The sequence below is a fragment of the Lynx rufus genome, unplaced genomic scaffold (genome assembly GCF_022079265.1).
Source record: "Lynx rufus isolate CCGP_SWC_20201006 ecotype Redwood Valley unplaced genomic scaffold, mLynRuf1.p SCAF_9, whole genome shotgun sequence".
NCBI classification, from domain to species: Eukaryota; Metazoa; Chordata; class Mammalia; order Carnivora; family Felidae; genus Lynx; species Lynx rufus.
In genome coordinates, this window is record NW_025814897.1 from 20,813,203 (window position 1) to 20,830,687 (window position 17,485).

At 49.6% G+C, this 17,485-nt stretch overlaps 1 protein-coding gene across 2 annotated transcripts; it reads right to left on the bottom strand.

Moving 5' to 3' along the window:
* Nucleotides 1-284: 284 nt before the first annotated feature.
* On the bottom strand, nucleotides 285-16,930 carry ZNF202 (zinc finger protein 202). 2 transcript variants are annotated; one of them, XM_047071632.1, is made up of 7 exons: nucleotides 16,864-16,930; nucleotides 6,355-6,861; nucleotides 5,435-5,645; nucleotides 4,987-5,075; nucleotides 3,919-4,048; nucleotides 3,248-3,367; nucleotides 285-2,713 (listed from the first exon to the last, which is right to left on the bottom strand). In XM_047071632.1, the coding sequence occupies exons 2-7, from the start codon at nucleotides 6,754-6,756 to the stop codon at nucleotides 1,719-1,721; spliced, it is 1,947 nt and encodes a 648-aa protein (XP_046927588.1). In that variant the 5' UTR covers nucleotides 6,757-6,861; nucleotides 16,864-16,930; the 3' UTR covers nucleotides 285-1,718. The 2 variants fall into 2 exon arrangements, with proteins under 2 accessions (XP_046927588.1, XP_046927587.1); XM_047071631.1 differs by lacking the exon at nucleotides 16,864-16,930 and having other exon boundaries at nucleotides 6,355-11,170.
* Between the last annotated feature and the right edge of the window lie 555 nt (nucleotides 16,931-17,485).

Sequence of the window (17,485 nt, forward strand, 5' to 3'; positions counted from 1 at the left end):
GTATGCATGACATTCAGAACAATCTGGAACCTGAAGCTTTGGAAAGTGAATAAAATGGGAAGTTCCAGAAACCAGGGAACATGGCTGCCAGTGTTACTTTTATTTATTTATTTGTGTGTAGTTCCAGGACAACGGCTGACTGGTATTAAAACCAGACGGGTCAGTTGGAATACCATGACTGACCCAAACGAGAATGGCCTTGTTATGACACCCGTATTCTCTGTACGCGCTGGCACATAATGGACTGAGAGACAGCTGAAGAAACCAGGCACAAAAGACAAATCGCCCTTCTCATGCTTTAATCCCATACCCTGTGCTCCATTTATGGAGGACGCTTATCCGGTCCTTGCCATTCCCACAAGCAGAGCAGGTGAGGTTCATAATTATTCAGCCTCATCTCTGCGGAACCTTTATCAGGCAACAGAGATCCTACCATTAGGCCATGAGATACTACTATTTAGTTCTTAATCACATAAAAATGAAATCACATAAGAAAAAGCAAACAACGCAAATACATGAAAGCCATTTACTCCTGGCAAATTCTTCAGGGTCCCAGGTGCTGGGGTTCATAATTTTCCCTGATATCAGAGAACCAAGGCAGGGATAGTAGGGGCTGGGTGTCAGAATAGTCTTGATGGCCTTGGCCAACAGCAACAGCTTTAAAAAAACCTTTTTCCCCCCATAATTTGGTCTCAGATCTTCTTGTTTTCTTCGTGTAAATGAAGTGACCCAGTCAATCATGATTCTAGAATTATTGTAATATCTATGTAAGCTGACAACTGTTCCAGAATCCCTTCACAAACCCACGCAGAGCGGGCAGGATGTGTGGGCTTGTACACGGGTGGGAATGTAAATGATTTCATGATTTAATTACGCTTTACTGAATCCCCCAGCACCCAACTGTTACACCTCACTTGTAGCAGAAGTGCTGGGGGCAAAACCGAGGCTGGTAGAACAGTAGGTAAGGCTGGGCATGAGAATCCTAACAGGAAAACACCCCACAGGGAAAGAGGCTTCTGACTAGGTCCTCCTTTCTAGCAGGGTCTGGCACCTGGCACCGTTTTGGCACTGGGGAAGGGAGCAGCCTGACAAGGTCCACGTGGAACAGCCTCAAGGATTTCCCCCATCAGACACTTCTCCCCGCTCTCCCCAGGATCGAAGGAAAGTGCATGGTGAAGGAGTGAACCAGTGAGATATTTGAACGGTCATCCCGTGAGTGTGTGGCCAAGCCGTCAGGATGCAAATCTCCTGCCTTGAGTTCCGGGCTGTGTGCTTTTAAGAGTTGAGCCCAGTTAGGACACAATCCCAGAGGCTGGTCCCTTGCCAAACCTAAAGGGTTGTCCTGGGCAACTTCACACTTGAGGCTGTTAAGCAGTCTTTAGGATATGCAACAGCCTATTTTGGGTAAAACAGAATAGCCACGACCTCTTAAGTCTTCTAAATCTCCTACTTCATACCCATGAGGTAGAGGCAAGAGCCTCCAGTCAAGGAGAAGCCTCCACCCGGGTTGTACTTTGGGCAAAAGCTCTCCTCCAGGTGTAGAAGAAGGTTGACAGATTCTGCCTGGGGGATTTCATTTAGCTGTGGGAAGAGGTGATGGAGGTCTGGGCAAGTCAGGGAGACTCCCTGGAAGAGGTCTCCCCGAGCTGACGAGAGGGCTTCTCCTAGCCCGTCCCCGGGGAAGGGCTGAATGCACATCTCCTCCCACGGGAACCGAGCTAGGAGGTCTTTTCTGAGTGGGTCCTCTGATGCCTGATTAAGTGATAGCCCCTGCTGAAGCTCTTTCCACAGGTAGAGCACGTGAATGGTTTCTCGCCAGTGTGTGTTCTTTGATGCCGGACGAGGTGGTCCCTCCGACTGAAGCTTTTCCCACATTCGTTGCACCGGCAGGGCCTCACCGAGGCGTGTCCCCTGAGGTGCTTGGCGAACGCGGCGCTGTGGTTGAAGCACCGCCCGCACTCGCTACAGAGGTAGAGCTCCTCTGCCGCGTGCGTCTTCCGGTGCGCCAGGTACCGCCTGTGGTCACTGAAGTCCTCTCCACACTCTCCACACAGGTAGGGTTTGCCCCCAAGGTGGATTCTTTGGTGTGTCGTCAGCACAGATTTCTGGCTGAAGCTCTTGCCACAAATAGTACAGAAGAAGGGTTTTTCCCCCGTGTGTGTCCTCTGATGCCGGACAAGGTCCGAAGTCCAGCGGAAGTGTTTTCCACAATCGTCACATCTAAAGGGTTTCTCAACGGGAGGAGTTCTCTCAGGCTGGACCAGAGGGGAGGTCTCATCCAAATTCTTCCGGTTTAGGGGAAATTTATAAGCAGCGCCCATTTTGTGAACCTTCTGGTGCCTGGCAAGATGTGAGCTCCGCGTGTAACTTTTCCCACACTCCATACACTTATATGGTTTCTCTCCCGTGTGAGTTCTCAGGTGTCTAACAAGGTGGGAGTTGCAAGTGAAACTTTTTCCACATACAGGGCAGTCGTGGTGTCTCCCTAACAGGGGGCAGATAGGCATGGTTTCCCGAAGATTCGATAAACTATTGACTTGAGAAGTATTTGTACCAAAGCTTCTCTCGTTAGGTCTACTTGGATCATCCTCAAAGACTATTTCCCAGTCTGGAGTCTGGTGGATTTCTGGATCTCCCAAAATAGATCTGTGTATATCCTCCAAACTTACATCTTCTTGCTCAAGGTACTCTTCTTCGTCTTCACTCCTGTCTCCTGTAGAGAGGGTGAGAGGCGAAAAGGGGAAATTACAGAGGTTAACGATGCTTTCTACGCAATGGCGGGGTTTTTAAAGTCTTGGGAAGGCGAGACCAGACAGAGAGAAGCCCACATTTCACACCGTAGAGGCTGGGAAAGAAGGAAATGACCAGTCAGCTGAATTCTGTCATGTGCCAGGCACTTTCTGATAGATTATCTCGTGCTGTCAACAAGCCTTAGTATGGACAAAGATTATTATCCTCGTTTCAGAAACGTGAGGACAGAGAATTTAAGTGACCTGCTTAGTAAATGACGAGAGCTGCAGTTCCAAAGTTCCGTGTTTTTTTTTTTTTTTCCTTTCACGATGTTACATGACATATCCCTCACATGAATGACGGGAGGGGAAAGAGGAGGGTGAGGACAGAATCTGGCATTCAGAGGCAGACGGGGGGAATGGCCAACAGGTTGGAAGAACCAATGGGGGGGGGTCGCCCCAGAGGGGGAAGGGGACTGCCAGCTCTGCAGGGAGAGATTCCTTTTGTCGTTCCTCACCTGTGTAGGTAAAACTCAGGATTTCTGGCTCTTGAGGCTCTTGAGGCTCTGGGATATCTGGGACCAAAGGCTCTTCCTCTCTAACGTGGGAGATCTCATCTAGTCTGGGGATTGGAAACGCTGCTCAAGAGAGGGAAAGCGGGACATTACGATCGGTTCAGCAATGCCCTGCGCTAAGAGCAGACCTCTTCTGCTGGGTAGACTATAGAACAAGCGTACAGCCGGATCAGTGGGCCACAGCTGGTCTTTTAGCTTGAGCACCTCTCACCAAATCCTGCACATTTCTTGCCCTTCACCTGCAACTCAATAGTCGTACGACTGCTAATGCTCTCTCCTTCCCCACATTCAAGTAAGCAGATCATCCTTCTGCTGCTGGCTTCAAAACTCACACGCTGCCTCAAATAGACTAGAGCTGTCACGTTGTCATTTTATTTTCTTGTTACAAGTTTCTAACCACTTTCTAAGCCTCTTCTCCTCCCTTGAACTTGAAAGATACCATCTTCCTTAGCTAATCCTTCAACCTCATCGGTGGGGGAGGCGTAAGAGAAAAGTGATACATCCGGTCTAGGGTCTAAGACCCACCCCGTCCCCCCGCACCCTCCTCCTTGTAATTTCCAACAGGGAAAGACTTCTGTGCTCAGAACCCTCTAGAAACACTTGAAATTCCTTACACAAAGAGACCACAATTCCACAGTCTTCCTCCAAGACATATTCTCCATAGAACTCTTTCTGTGTTGGATCCATATCGCTCCACTGGTCCTGGGAGAAGCACACAGCCACGTCCTTGAAAGTTACCAATCCCTGAAATGACACAGGCTTCAGTGAAAACGGGACGCTTCCTGGAGCCTCCTACTTCATTCCTGGGGTGAAGGTTATGCCAGGAGACAAAAGGGACTCTCGCGGGACTCTGGGCTCCCTTTCAGGAAATGCGTGTCACCCTCGGCTGCTGCTCCCCGACTTCCTACTTTTGCATGGGCCCTCCTCTGTGCCCTCCGGTCCCCCTGCTTTCTCTCAGGGCCAGCCTCTGTTCTTCTTCCGGAGCATATTGGTTAAAATACAGGAGAAGTCTTCAAAGTCATCATTAACTCCCTATTTGAGGCTTCCGTGCCACCTCCATTTCTGCAAGAATTCACCTTTCCTAGAAAGCTTTCCCTGACCGACCTTCTCCGGGCACCCCTATCGTTCACACAGTCGACCCAGCATGCGCGGGACCCCTTCCTGCAGCTAGGCTACGATCTGTGACCACGGGTGAACGCTACGGCTTTTCTCTCCAGGCTCACAGCGTGGCCATGGTGACAGCTCCGCACAGGCCACGGCCTGACCAAATGCGGTCCCAGGAAGGGGATTCCACACAAGTTCAGAAATCATTTCTGCAGCACAGTGGCCATTCTGACAAACGACTACCAAGTTTACTCCTGAGAAAACAAAAACAAGCCCTCAGTCAGCAACTCACTCAAGGTGTGCTGGAGTATTCCAAAATAATCGCATTCGGTTAGTCCCTCTCTCTGGGCGGCGGCAAATAAAGAGGCTCTGGAGCCTGACGGGCTGGCCGCGACAATTAGGATTTATCTCGTCACATGCAGCTCCTCCCGCCGCAGACACGTCTAGAACCGAGAGCTTAACCTGACAAGGAGGAGAGCGGGAACTGGCGTCCTGCCTGACCTGAGGGTGTTGAGGTGTGAGCTAATGCCTGCTGCTTCTTCAAATTCTGTGTGGCACAGAGGGAAACGAGAGCACACCTGTGAGAGAGCAGTAAGAAAGGCAACCATCTCTGGGTTTCCAGGGCTCCTCTCTTCAGGAAGGTCTGGGCCCTGCGGCACTGGAACCTCTGAGAAGAAAAGGCGGCAGCGATCAGCAATAGGCAGCCCCCCCGCCCCCCACCCAGTAACTGGCAGGCAGCTCTCATCATCTTTGGTGGGAATCCAGAAACTGGCCTAAGGGTAGCCCGGGTCATCCCAATGCCGCCACCTGGAACACTACTGGCAGGCCAAGAGAACCACCAAGAATACTGCCATTTCAGCTCGGCTCTGTTTCTGGGGGACTCTAACTAGTACGGTCTCCCCTCAACGCCCCGGATTCTGTGATTTATTCCCACGATGCTCTACCTAGCCTCCTCAGTAGAGGGGAAATAGCGCCCTTCCCGCACTCTGCCCGCCACAATGCCCCCTTTCTGCTGAGGCTTCCCACCGCTCTGCTGCAGGGGCTGAAACTCCAGTTCGTGGCACACGCTCGGCTCTTCCGGTGGCCCCAGGTCTGGGCTCTGCGTGGTCTCCTCGTGGGACTCCTCAGGAGTTGAGGTCTGCACAGCGTTCTGCAGCTCGTTAGGTGATTCAGGCTCTGCTCCTGGATGCACCGTCTCCTCTGACAGGACTTCCTGCCCATGAACATGGACAGTCACCTGGGAAGGATTCCAATTTCCAGTCAGCATGGAGTCCAGAGGAAAGTCTCAGTTGTCATCAGGGCTTATTTTAGGAGAAGCTGCCAAGAGAAAAACTCCCAGAGGGTCCCAGAGGAGGAGGGGACGCTCCAGTCCCGCTGCGGCATGCAAGGGCTGTCGAAGGCTACCCTCACCAGGACAAAGCAGGGACATTTGGACGCTGCACCGCTTGCTCAGTTCCCTCAAGCCTGCCCTTGTCACCCAGGGCTCTGAGGTGCCCTTCCTTCCCATCCCCACCTCTCCCACCTGCAGCTTTCTTGCTGTTTGTTTCCCTCTCTTATTGTCCTGGGAAGAGAGGGGGCCCCTGTGACCGAGCATCTAGGAGAACCTCTGAGGAAGTCACAAAATTGGCCTCCTCAGGAACTGGAGGTTTGACATTCACAGAAAGGAAAACCAAAGCCTTACGATCCTTGGGTGCTGAGATCTCTAAGGTGGTCCCAAGGCAGGCGTTTCAAAAACCAGAAAGTCACACTCACTCACTCACACACACACACAAACACACACACGCATTCACACACTCTGCCCCATACAGATGCAGGTGCAACCCACAAGCAGAGCCAATTAGTTTTAAAGGGTAAATTATGGGGGCCCTGTATGCCCTGCCCCGAAATCCATCCTTCCAGCAAAAGTCCCCCTCCACATCACACAGATCAGGACTCCCCCTCCTCACCCACCGCCTTGGTCTCCTGGGTTGTTTCTGCAAACCCTCCACCAGCGTCACGGCCTCCTCGCCACTCTCTGGCCGCTGGCCCCGCACCCAGCTCTGTAGTTCTCCGGGCAGGACGGTAAGGAACTGTTCCAGCACAAGCAGCTCTAAGATCTGCTCCTTCGTCCGCCTTTCCGGCCTCAGCCACTGATGACAAAGTTCTCGCAGCCGAATGAGAGCTTCTCGAGGGCTTGCTGCTTCCTGGTAGCGGAAGCGCCGGAAGTTCTGGTGTGAGGTCTCAAGCACAGGGTCATCTCTCTGTAAGACAGACTCCGGCCTACAGGTGAAATCATCTTCCAATTTCACCATCAGGATTCCCTCTTCTTCCCAAAGATCCTGGTCCTCTGGTTCCAAGGCTGTAGCCATTGTTCGGCTCTGGGGGTGGGGAGGGGTCTCACACCATCTAGAGCTCACAGTGTCATTACCCCCCAGTCTCAGCCTGGGCACCTCAAGGAGTTTCTCCCAAGGGACCTGGGGCAGAGAAGGAGAGACAGACAACCATATAAGCATGAGATCACACACAGGGACAATGCCTCTGAGTTCAACCATAACCCTGCACGCATCACACCTCCTCAAACTATTAAATCCCCTGCCCCTCGTCTTCACAGCCATCAGCCCTAAATAGATTTGGTTGAAATAAGACAATCTATGCCTGAAGGTATGTTCTCTTACCCCTTTTCCTAGGCCAGGCTCACACCCCACAGAGAAATAGAAAAAAAAGGCATTTCTACTTCATGAAACCCGTGAGCCGGCGAGGACAGAGGACACGGTTAATCACCCGCTGGAACAGGTATACTGCCCACCATCCGTGTTACACACACGTTTACGTACGCACCAGGACGTATAGTCTGAGAAGAGACACCTCAGCCAGGCTAAAACAGATGGGGAGGCCTTTATGAAGGTTCATTTTGCACGGACTCACTTGGTATTAATTCCGCTGAACAGTGGGGGGACTCTCAGCGACTAGAGGGGCAGACCGCATGAGGCAACAGTGAGGAAAGCCGCTTGCCCAGTGGCTGGCACAGAGGCACTCCCAAAAGCAACCTTCCCCTTATCAAGGCGTCTTCATGGAAGACCTCCAGATCCAGGTGTTCAAAACTGAATTTGTCACGCGTGCTCCCAAATCTACCTCTCTTGCCGGGATCCTGTCTCGGCTGCGATCGTCACTTGTTAAGGTAAACACTCAACTTTGTGACCTTTGGACTCCACTCTGACCCTTCCCCACTGCTTACAGCTCATTAAACCAGTTCTCCCTCTTAAGCCTCTTAGATCTATTTCCTCCTCCTCTTTCCCACAGACTGCTTTGGTTTGGGCCCTCCGCTCTCACCTGGACTCCTGCTAGAACTCCCCAACTGGGATCCCTGAAGTGCTGGACCAGGAGTAAAGTGCAGCATAATTATGGTGGAGCTTTTTGCAAGACAAGTATCACACCATCACTCTTCTGGATACTTTGATTTAGTCGACTGAGGCAACCGTTATCTTTAGAAACGGCACACGAAGTTCTGATGTGCCTCACGGCCAAGAAAACATCTAGGGTGTGTAAGGTAAGGAGCGAGGGCCCTGGCGTCAGACTGCCAGGGTTTAAATCCGGGCTCTACCGTTTCCTAGGGGTGAGGCCACCGTTCAGTTCCTACGTTCCTTCTGCCTGTTTCCATTCACGGCTCGGAGGGAAGAATGGCATCCATCCGACAGCGCGACGACGAGGGTTAAACGTATCCCAAGCTGTGAAGGGCTTGGATGAGCGGAGGCACCCCAATGTCAACTGTTATCTTTCTAAATTGTAGTCCCAACCGCACCGCTCACATTTGAAAACACTTCTGTCGGGTAGATCAGCTCTAAAATCCTTGGCACGGCACGTGAAGCTCTTCACCGCCAGCCCTCAGCTGGTTTTTCAAGCCTCATATCCTACCCTTTTCTGTGTCTCACGGAATGAAAAGGGTGCACTGCTCATCTCCTGAAAGGGGGTGTCTCTTCAGGCCACCATGTCTGCAGGAAGGCTGTTCCCCTGGGGCTGCATGGTGCGCTCCCCTCTTCTTCATTCCCGTGATTCACACTTTGGGTACTTACCGGTTCTTGTCTGCATTGCTCCAACTGCCTCCGGATTGGTTACCTTCAAGTTAGCACTGACGGGCTCTCAAGAGTGACTGGCACTCTTGACAAACGTGGTCCCGTCCCCTCCCTATTTAAAATCTTTAGTCATTCTTCCTTGCCTTGTAAGCGACATACAGACTTCTAAGTATTACATATCAGGCTGACTTTCATCTTGTTATTCCTTCTGCCCTCCTCACACAGACACACACTTTGTGCGTGCGTGGGAAGCACCAAAAGCCCTATGCGCTTTGGCTTGAGAACATGTTCCTTCCGATTCTTTACCCTTCATTGGGTTAAACCGCTTAGGAGACAGCTCACGCTTCACGCGTTCTGAGAGGTTTCCTTTGATCCCATTCCCCCTACCCTGAAAACAGGTGGAAACCACTGTGCTTCTACAGCAACCTGGGCACAGCTCTCACACGCTGGCGGTGGTATCATACAGCCAGTCTATCCTCCCGATGTCACGCCTTGAAGTTAGGGACTGTTCTCCATCAATCTCCAACACACGTAATGAAGCGCTCAGTAAGTGAATTTAAAGAAATAAACCTCCACCTCACAAAGTTTTCGTCCTACTTTTTGTCAGGAAGAGTCCACCTTCCCCTCCACTTTCTTATTCATCAATCTCGCTAATCCCACCTTCTAAATGTCTTTCAAATTCATCCATCTCCCCTCCCCTGTCGCTCCCCTGGTTGAGCCATTCTGAGCCACTGAAAAAAGTATTAACAGGACCTTCTGAACATGACCCTCTCCTACATCACACTGGCACTTAACAGGCACTTGTATGCTGCATGAACAACTTGCTTCAAGTTTTACCAGTGTTCCTGGTCCTGCCCCCTCCAGACCACTCTCCACATGCAACCTGAGGGATTCTTCATTTTCTAGTCTTTTTGGGCTTCATTACAAGTCTCAGCTAACAATCCACTGTTAAGAGCTGGGTCTAATGTCATGCTGCCCATTAAATGGAGTTTCATTTCAATTACATTACTTATTATCTCAAGCTCAAATAGCTTTTCATTCATTTGTGCTTTTACTTCACGTTCATGATCTTCAAACATCCACTACAGATTTTCATAGCCTGTTCTAGGCAGTCCCATAATTTCTACATCTTTACGTGGTAATTTTCCTACTAACTGAATCTGTCTACCTCATGGTGGTCGGTTCTCTACGGGGCTTGTAGTTTTTTAAAATTCTATGCCCCTCTTCAGTAAGATTATTTTCTTTGGGAGTCCTGAGAGAAGATGGAATTGATGGTCTTTGGCTTAACGAAGGGATCTCTATTATCTTCAGAGTCCAAGAATCCATGCCCAAGGAGGCAGACTAGGAAGCTCTCCTTGCTTCCACGTGGCACTAGCTACAACAGATTGTCTATGGATTCTACCAAGTCCGCATGGAAAGAAGCACTCCTGCTCTCACAGGGCAGTAGTCTCCACCAAGAAAAAGGAACGGAACAGCGCCACATAAAACCTGTCTTTAAACGCTCTTCAGAAATCATGAATTGATGTTTCCATTGCTTGTTTTGGATTGACTTTGGCAGCTTAGAAATCGATGAAGGCAAACGGATCGGCAACAGCGGGATGAAAGAAGAGAAGTCAAGGGGCAAGGGATGGGAAGGAATGGGAGGCAGGTGGTGCTGTGGAAAGATGTGCGTCCCAGCCCCACATGGTCAAGTGACTGGAGCAGCTCTGAGGGCTTCGTGAGGTAACGCACACAAGAGCCCTCGTAAAGGGGAGAGCCTGCTGCAGGAACTGCTTTCCTAACTCCCAGGATTAGCCAAGCTCTGGGAGCTTATGAACTAAAATGTGCTGTGCAAATGTCAAGTGTCCTTATCACAAACAGAAAATGGACACTATTTTATTCTGCAGTTCACAGGATATGCTACACTGCCCAGTCGGCCTTGCAATTTATTGCCCTTGCTTTTCTAATACCTTCCCTCAAAGTCTGTCCTTGGAAGGGCTCCGCGACAACCTATAAAAAGCGAACAGGACTATATAGACAGAAGCCAGACCAGGAAGAGCAAAACTTGGTTCCTGAAGGTTCTGAAACAATGTCTGCAGAAGAGCTTCACAAGCCTAGGGCTGGGCAGGCTCCATGACATAGTCTCTTGAGTACATGTTTCTAGGGTATAGGGAGTGGGACTGGGGAGATGTGGAAAAGGAAAGCGCTCTCTCCAATCTTTGGTACAATACCTATGCCCCTTATCTGAATGAGTCATATGCCACTGAAGGCTTTAACTCCATTCTGACAACAGAAAACGGTAGGCAATGAAGGGACATCTGGTTCCCTACCTTACAATGTTACTGCTTCAGGAGATCCTTCTGGACCCTAAATGACAAGGCTTGTGGTCATATAGTATCTGCTTAATAGAGAAATACTGATTTATCGGCAAATAGTCTTCAGAAGTAGTGATCAGAGAGGTTCAAATGATCGTATTTAGCAGACCCCTATTTCCCCTCCTGTTGCCATTCTTATTTTTTACCTTAATGCTGGCCTATAACCTGGAAATCTGGTTATGTCTGCTCTCTGGGCCGAGCCAGACCATGCCACTGCTCCTATTGTTCTAGAATAGAAATCAACTAATAACATTTGTTAACTGCCCTGTGCTAATGCTGTATTCTTGTTTAAAACTAAAGATTATCGGGGTGCCTGGGTGGCTTGGTCGGTTAAGCGTCCGACTTCGGCTCCGGTCATGATCTCACGGTCCGTGAGTTCAAGCCCCACGTCGGGCTCTGTGCTGACAGCTCAGAGCCTGGAGCCTGTTTCAGATTCTGTGTCTCCCTCTCTCTCTCTGCTCTTCCCCTGTTCATGCTCTGTCTCTCTCTGTCTCAAAAATAAATAAACGTTAAAAAAAAAAATTAAAAAAAAATAAAACTAAAGATTATCTAGTATGATCCTTCTACTGAAAAGATGATCTTTTATTGCCAATTGTCCTATATACAATTATCCGTGCTTTCCATATAAGGGTTCGAGACTTTGGAGCCCTGGGTTTGGATCCCTCTCCTCACTTACTGGCCATGTGATACTCCCTAAGTCTTGGTCTCAATTTCAAAATGTGGCTAATACTATCTACTTCACATGGTTGTTTTAAGGAGTAAATGAAGTTACATATAGAATCACTTCAGCACAGAGCCCAGGACAGAGTAAATGCTCAATATATTTTGTTCTCTTTCCTTCAAATTGCTTTAAATCATTTTGTGAAGAAGGCAAGATTTAAACGCTGAACAAGCAAACAGTCCTTTATTTCATAATTCCAAAAAAATTTTTAAATGCACAGGAAAAATCTTGGTCTGTTTACCATTATATCAAAAGTAAGGTGTTATAGGGGCGCCTGGGTGGCTCAGTCGGTTAAGCGTCCGACTTCAGCTCGGGTCATGATCTCATGGTTCGTGGGTTCGAGCCCCGCGTCGGGCTCTGTGCTGACAGCTGGGCCCGGAGCCTGCTTCAGATTGTGTTGTCTCCCTCTCTCTCTGCCCCTTCCCCACTTGCGCTGTCTCTCTCTCCAAAATAAATGAACAAAAAAAATAAATAAATAAAAAGTAAAGTATTATAAGGAGTCCTTTCTTTGAAAGACTTATAAGCTAAGATTAAATAAGATCCTTGGAACACAGATGGGATGGAAACTCAAAGACAGGTTCTCCACTGATCAGTGCTTCTACTTACCAATGTCACAGTCCTGTCTCCTCCCTCTAACTGGGAGGAGGCAATTTGGGGCAAGCCCAGTTAATACACCTACTAAGTTCCTTGAAAATTTAACCCAGAAGGCCAAAGTAATGAAAGGGAACGCATTCATGGACTTTTGGCCTTCTAATGCATCGTGGGCAATATGCTTCAAACCATGTTTAAAAACGATTTCTTTTTAAATATTTTTGCCATTTAGGGGTGCCTGGGTGGCTCAGCTGGCTAAGTGCCCAACTTCGGCTCAGGTCATGATCTCACGGTTTGTGGGTTTGAGCCCTGCATCGGGCTCTGTGCTGACAGCTCAGAGCCTGGAGCCTGCTTCGGATTCTGTGTCCCCTATCTCTGCCCCTCCCCTGCTTGTGTTCCGTTTCTCTTGCTCTCAAAAATAAACATTAAAAATTTTTAATATTTTTGCCACTTAAATATTTCTTTCCTTCAGCATAATACATCTGAGTAGCAAGGAGAGAAGTGGCTCAAAGCTTACTGCAATGGGTTTCAAAGACACAGCATGAGTCGGAGTGAAGGAGAAGATAGGAAGAAACAAAGCCAAACAAGTCAGTGGCAGTGGGTGGTACAGGGAAACCAGTGGACGCTAAGATGTGAACACCTTCTGCCCTGAAATTCTACAGACCTTGTGGTTAGTCAGGATCAAGGTATAGAGTGGGTAGAAACATGTCATCGAGAGTCGATGGATGTAAACACAAATAATGTAAAATATAGCTATAAATACCATAGCAATTCACTTTATTTTCAATGAAAATGTTTCCTACAGGCCCAGGGGCAGTGTTGGGCCGCTGGCTGCTCTGCCTTTGAAGGTGGGTGATCTGTGTTCCACCTCCTCAAGATGCGTCATCCTGAAAATGGGAACGATTCTCCACCTAAGGGCAGAGAGCTGGGTCATCTTTTGAGAAACCATGGTGCTTCCTGATGGTGACAGAGGGGCTTGGAGAAGAACGAGGATATACGGCTTCTTTATTGAATACGTGGGCCATAAAGTATTAGCCTAAGATGGTGAAAGGGATTATTCGAGAGTTAAGATGGGCTAGAGGCCAAAAACAGATTTTAAGAGTCCACAATTGAGGAGCTGGCCATCATGACAGTGGTGAGCCTCCACCATGAAGCTAGGCTTTTATATTTAAATTTTTCTTAATGTTTATTTATTTTTGACAGAGAGAGAGACAGGGCATAAGTGGGAGAGGGGTAGAGAGAGAGGGAGACACAGAATTCGAAGCAGGCTCCAGGCTCCAAGCTGTCAGCACAGGGCCAGACGCGGGGCTCGAACTCACAGACTGCAAGATCATGACCTGAGCCGAAGTCAGACGATCAACTGACTGAGCCATCCAGGTACCCCGAGGCTTTTTAACCTTAAGGGTTACCTAGAGGTGGTTAGTGGCTTTAATAAAGCAGGTCAATCTATATGCTTCGGTTTAAAACAGAACATCACAAGGGCGCCTGGGTGGCTCAGTCAGTTAAGCATCTGACTCTTGGTTTTGGCTCAGGTCACAATCTCGGTTTTGTGGGTTCAAGCCCCACAGGCTCTGTGCTAACAGTGCAGTGCCTGCTTGGGATTCTCTCTCTCTACCCCTCCCCCCGTCTCTGCCTCTCTCAAAAATAAATAAATAAATAAATAAATAAATCTAAAAATAAAAAAAAAAATCACAAACTAATCTGAAGTGGGAAAAGGGCAGTCATCACACCTGACACCCACCCTGATGAGGGGGGCAGCCAGGGTTAAACTAGCTGTATCCAATTCATTCCTATAATAAACATGGTCAATGCCCATCACACAGGCAGTGAGAGGAGCCATTATTTAATGAAAAATAACAGGATAACATATTTTATAAATAGGGCTTTTGGCCTGAGGAGTAAATATGGGTAATTCAGAACAGTCAATTCAAAAATCATGTATTACGCTTTTAGTTTTATAACTGACACTCTGTCAAAAGACCCTTTGCTTTGTATCTAGAGGACTTCCTTCTGGCATTGCCCAAGGCTCCCTTGCTTATGACGAGATGGTGAAAGATGGGACCCACGCCTGCCAGACCAGAGGAACTGGAGGAGTGGCAGGCTTCCACCGCAGATTAAATCACGGTCCAAAGTAGAAGGAATCCCAGAATGGCATTCTTGCTGTGGACACAGTTTAGTGTCTTTACCTCCCCGCTGTGAGCCCTGTCCCAGAGGGCAAGGACCTCTTTATTCCTTTTTATATTCCAAGTGCCTAACACTTTGTCAAAGGCTTGGTAGAAAAGGTACTCAATAAACAGCTGCTGAATTTTATTAAGCTATTTCTCTTACTCCAACATGGATACAGATGCACTAAAATTCAGAACCAACGCGTGCCGGGGCTTCTGAGTACTAAACCACTCATAGGGACAGTTACAGGAATTTGGCATTGACATTAATCCCAATCTCCTGGGCGAATCAGGTGGCATAGCCATATACTGCTTTACTATGTGGCACAGGACTAGTGGAGAGAAACCTCTTCAAAGGGAAAAGAGTAGGGGATGGGGTTATCCATTCTCCAAGTATCTACTGAGCATCAATGGTGCATCCCACACAACTCGAGGTGCAGGGCAGAGAAAGACGAGAAAAACACTGGCTCTGACCTTAAAGAATTTAATAAGTAGTTAAGGTACAGCAGGACTTCAGCGCACTAGCGACTCACAGCAAAAACCTAAATATGGATACAAGCTATATGGAAGCTCCTAACAAGAGAATTAAGAAAATCAAGGGAAAAACTCATCAATATTTCATCTTCCATTTGGCATAAGATAACTAGTATTTGGAGGGTTTTTTTTTTTTTAAGCTCACATTCTTAATTTTAAAAACGAAAGAACTCAGTGGTTAAGTTATCCACACAAGATCATATTACTAGCTTCTAGTGCAGAAGGTACACACACAGGCCTTTTGATCGCCCAAACCACTGCACCGCTCATGTGAAGATTGGCCAAGGGCAGCAGTGCTCAGTTTGAGAAACCCAAACCAGCAGCACAAACACCTAAAAACTTGTCCGCAATGTGCAAATTTTCAAGCCCTGGCCCCGCCCTATGATCAGAAACTGTGGGGGCCATCTGTTCAACACACCCTCCCTTCAGGTGCTTAAGACGCCTGATAGGTTTGAGAGCCGATACCTAAGGCAAAGGAAGTAAAGCTGAGGTTCAAGCAGAAAGGATCCAACTTTTCCAGTGCTGGCCAAATTTAAAGGAGGGTTTGCAAAAGCCGAAAGAGCCTAGGACTGTTGTTTTCTGCCTGTGCCAAATTAACTGGGAAAAAATGTTGTCAACCTGTAACTTACCTCATCTGTACCGCTTGTAACACCCAAGAGTCCCTCACATCATAGTAAACCTTGCTGTGCCCTTGAAATGACTGTCTACTGCAAAACAGTGCTTAAGAGTGCAAAAGGGGTATAGCTGGAGGAGAAAGGGGGGGAAAGATGATGAATCCCAGGTATCTGGTCCAAAGAGGAAATATCCCCTTCCTCCTTCTAACGCTAGAAGAGTCCCAGCAGAAAGTTACCCAAAACAAATGGCCCCAAACCCTAAACCCTAACTGCTTGGCTGACACATACTTCCCACCAACATGCCTCCCAGTGCCTTCCTCACAGCCTTTCTGAAGTGGCTTTCTGGATCAAGGTCCATGGGGCAACTTGGGAGAGAAGGTGGGGGGAGAAGGAGGACTCCACTAGCTTTCTGTGGCTCCTGAGTAAGGCTGCCCGGAGTGTCACCTGCCAAGTGTGGACAGAGAAAGAGTAACAGTTCTAACCCTAACTTCCAAGGGAGAGCCTGGATGTGGCAGTGCTCTCCAGGACCCAGGTGGTCAAAAAACCGCTAAGGTTAGGAGCCTACCCATGACAGACAAGGAAATCAAAGCGCCTGGGACACAAGAATATCTAACGCCCAGAAAAACCAAAATTCGCCTTACACCTGAGAGGGCGGATCCATGGCATACAAACTAACAAACTTTTGGTCAAACCAGACAAGCAGCAGAGGCCTATGTACTCCTGCGGAGGGTAACGGTGGTGTTCAGAAGTGTCAAAACTGGCTGTTAGGGGTTGGGGGCAGGGAAGTTGCAAGTGGAGACAGAAGCTACTAGCTTGAGGGGAAGCTTGGGGTCGGTCACAGTGGGGGCTGAAAAGCCACAAGCCAGACGATGTCCAAGGGTGATAAGATCATGGGTGAGTGTCTGTGTGTGTGTGTGTGTGTATGTGTGTGTGTGTGGGGGGGGGGTTGGTGGTGGAAAGAGATGGGGCTTGCCCGGGCCAGGAGCCTGCCGGGGGGTGCTGTGGGGGGCCTCTAACAATCTGAAAGACTGGGTGAGAAAAAGCTACGGGAACTAAAGGGGCCTAGACCACTCCTCCCTCGGTTCCGGGGGGCCAGTTGGCGCGGAAGCAATGGGAGGTACGAACTAACTGCGTTTCTGCAGGCCTCAGGAGGGGGCGGAGGGCGGTGGCTGCACCGAAAGAAGCCCAAAGCGCCATCCGCGTCCCCGGAGGTTCTCGCTCCTGCCACCAGGAGCCCCGGGGACCACTACGCCTCGGCCCCCTCACTATACTGCCGCCGCCCCTTCTCCAGGACAGTGCGATTTCCCCAGACTCTGGGGGGGGGGGGGGGGCGGGGTCTCCGACCTCTCCCTCTCTTCCCCGCCCTGCCCAGCCCGGCTCAGCGCGATCGGGCCCGGCCCGGCCCGGCCCAGCCCCTCAGCACTCACGGCTCCGACTGCTCCGGCGGCTCCTCCCCTGCCCCGGCTTCTCCCCCACCCACTCCCGGCCGAAGCAGCGCCGCCGGATCCGAGCCGCGCGGGGCCTGGCGGGTCGGAACACGTGGGGCCTTTGCGCCCGGAACCGGAAGCTGCGCTTGGCCCCGCCTCCTCGCGGCTGGAGCCCTTCTAGGCGCTGGGAGGTTTGGTGTCTCTGTGGGCGCCGCGCAGGAGGAGACTCAGAGAGCCGCGAGGGGAAAGCCTGGGGCTAGACCCCTTGCGCCCGCAAGCCCCGCTTCTGCGGCCCGCAGCCCTCGGTTTGCACACACGCAGGCTTTTCTCTTTTTTGATCTTTGCTTTGATTTTGGCGTCTATGCGTCTACTCGTTTTTCTTGATTGTCCGCGAAGCACGGTTGCTAACAGCAGTTTTGAGTTTGGCTCCTGCGCTGGCCACCATTTGTGGGGCCTCCAGCGAACCCTTCCACCTCTCCGAAGCTCAGGGTCCATCTAAAATGGGTGTAACCATTCCCTTGCTCCGAGAGCGAAGGGAAATATTGCACGTGAACTCTTTGGAACGCAGCAGAAGCTTGCTGAGAATAGTTGTGGCATCCTGTTCTTTTCTGGTTTCCTTGGA

Excerpts from the sequence above, each read along its gene's own strand:
- ZNF202 (XM_047071631.1), bottom strand. The coding sequence starts at position 7,002 with ATGGCTGTGAAGACGAGGGGCAGGGGATTTAATAGTTTGAGGAGGTGT. Across the intron at positions 3,368-3,918 it reads TGGAATTGTGGTCTCTTTGT|CGTTTCCAATCCCCAGACTA; the intron begins GTAAGGAATTTC and ends TCTCTTGAGCAG. Across the intron at positions 2,714-3,247 it reads CCTGAGTTTTACCTACACAG|GAGACAGGAGTGAAGACGAA; the intron begins GTGAGGAACGAC and ends CCCTCTCTACAG.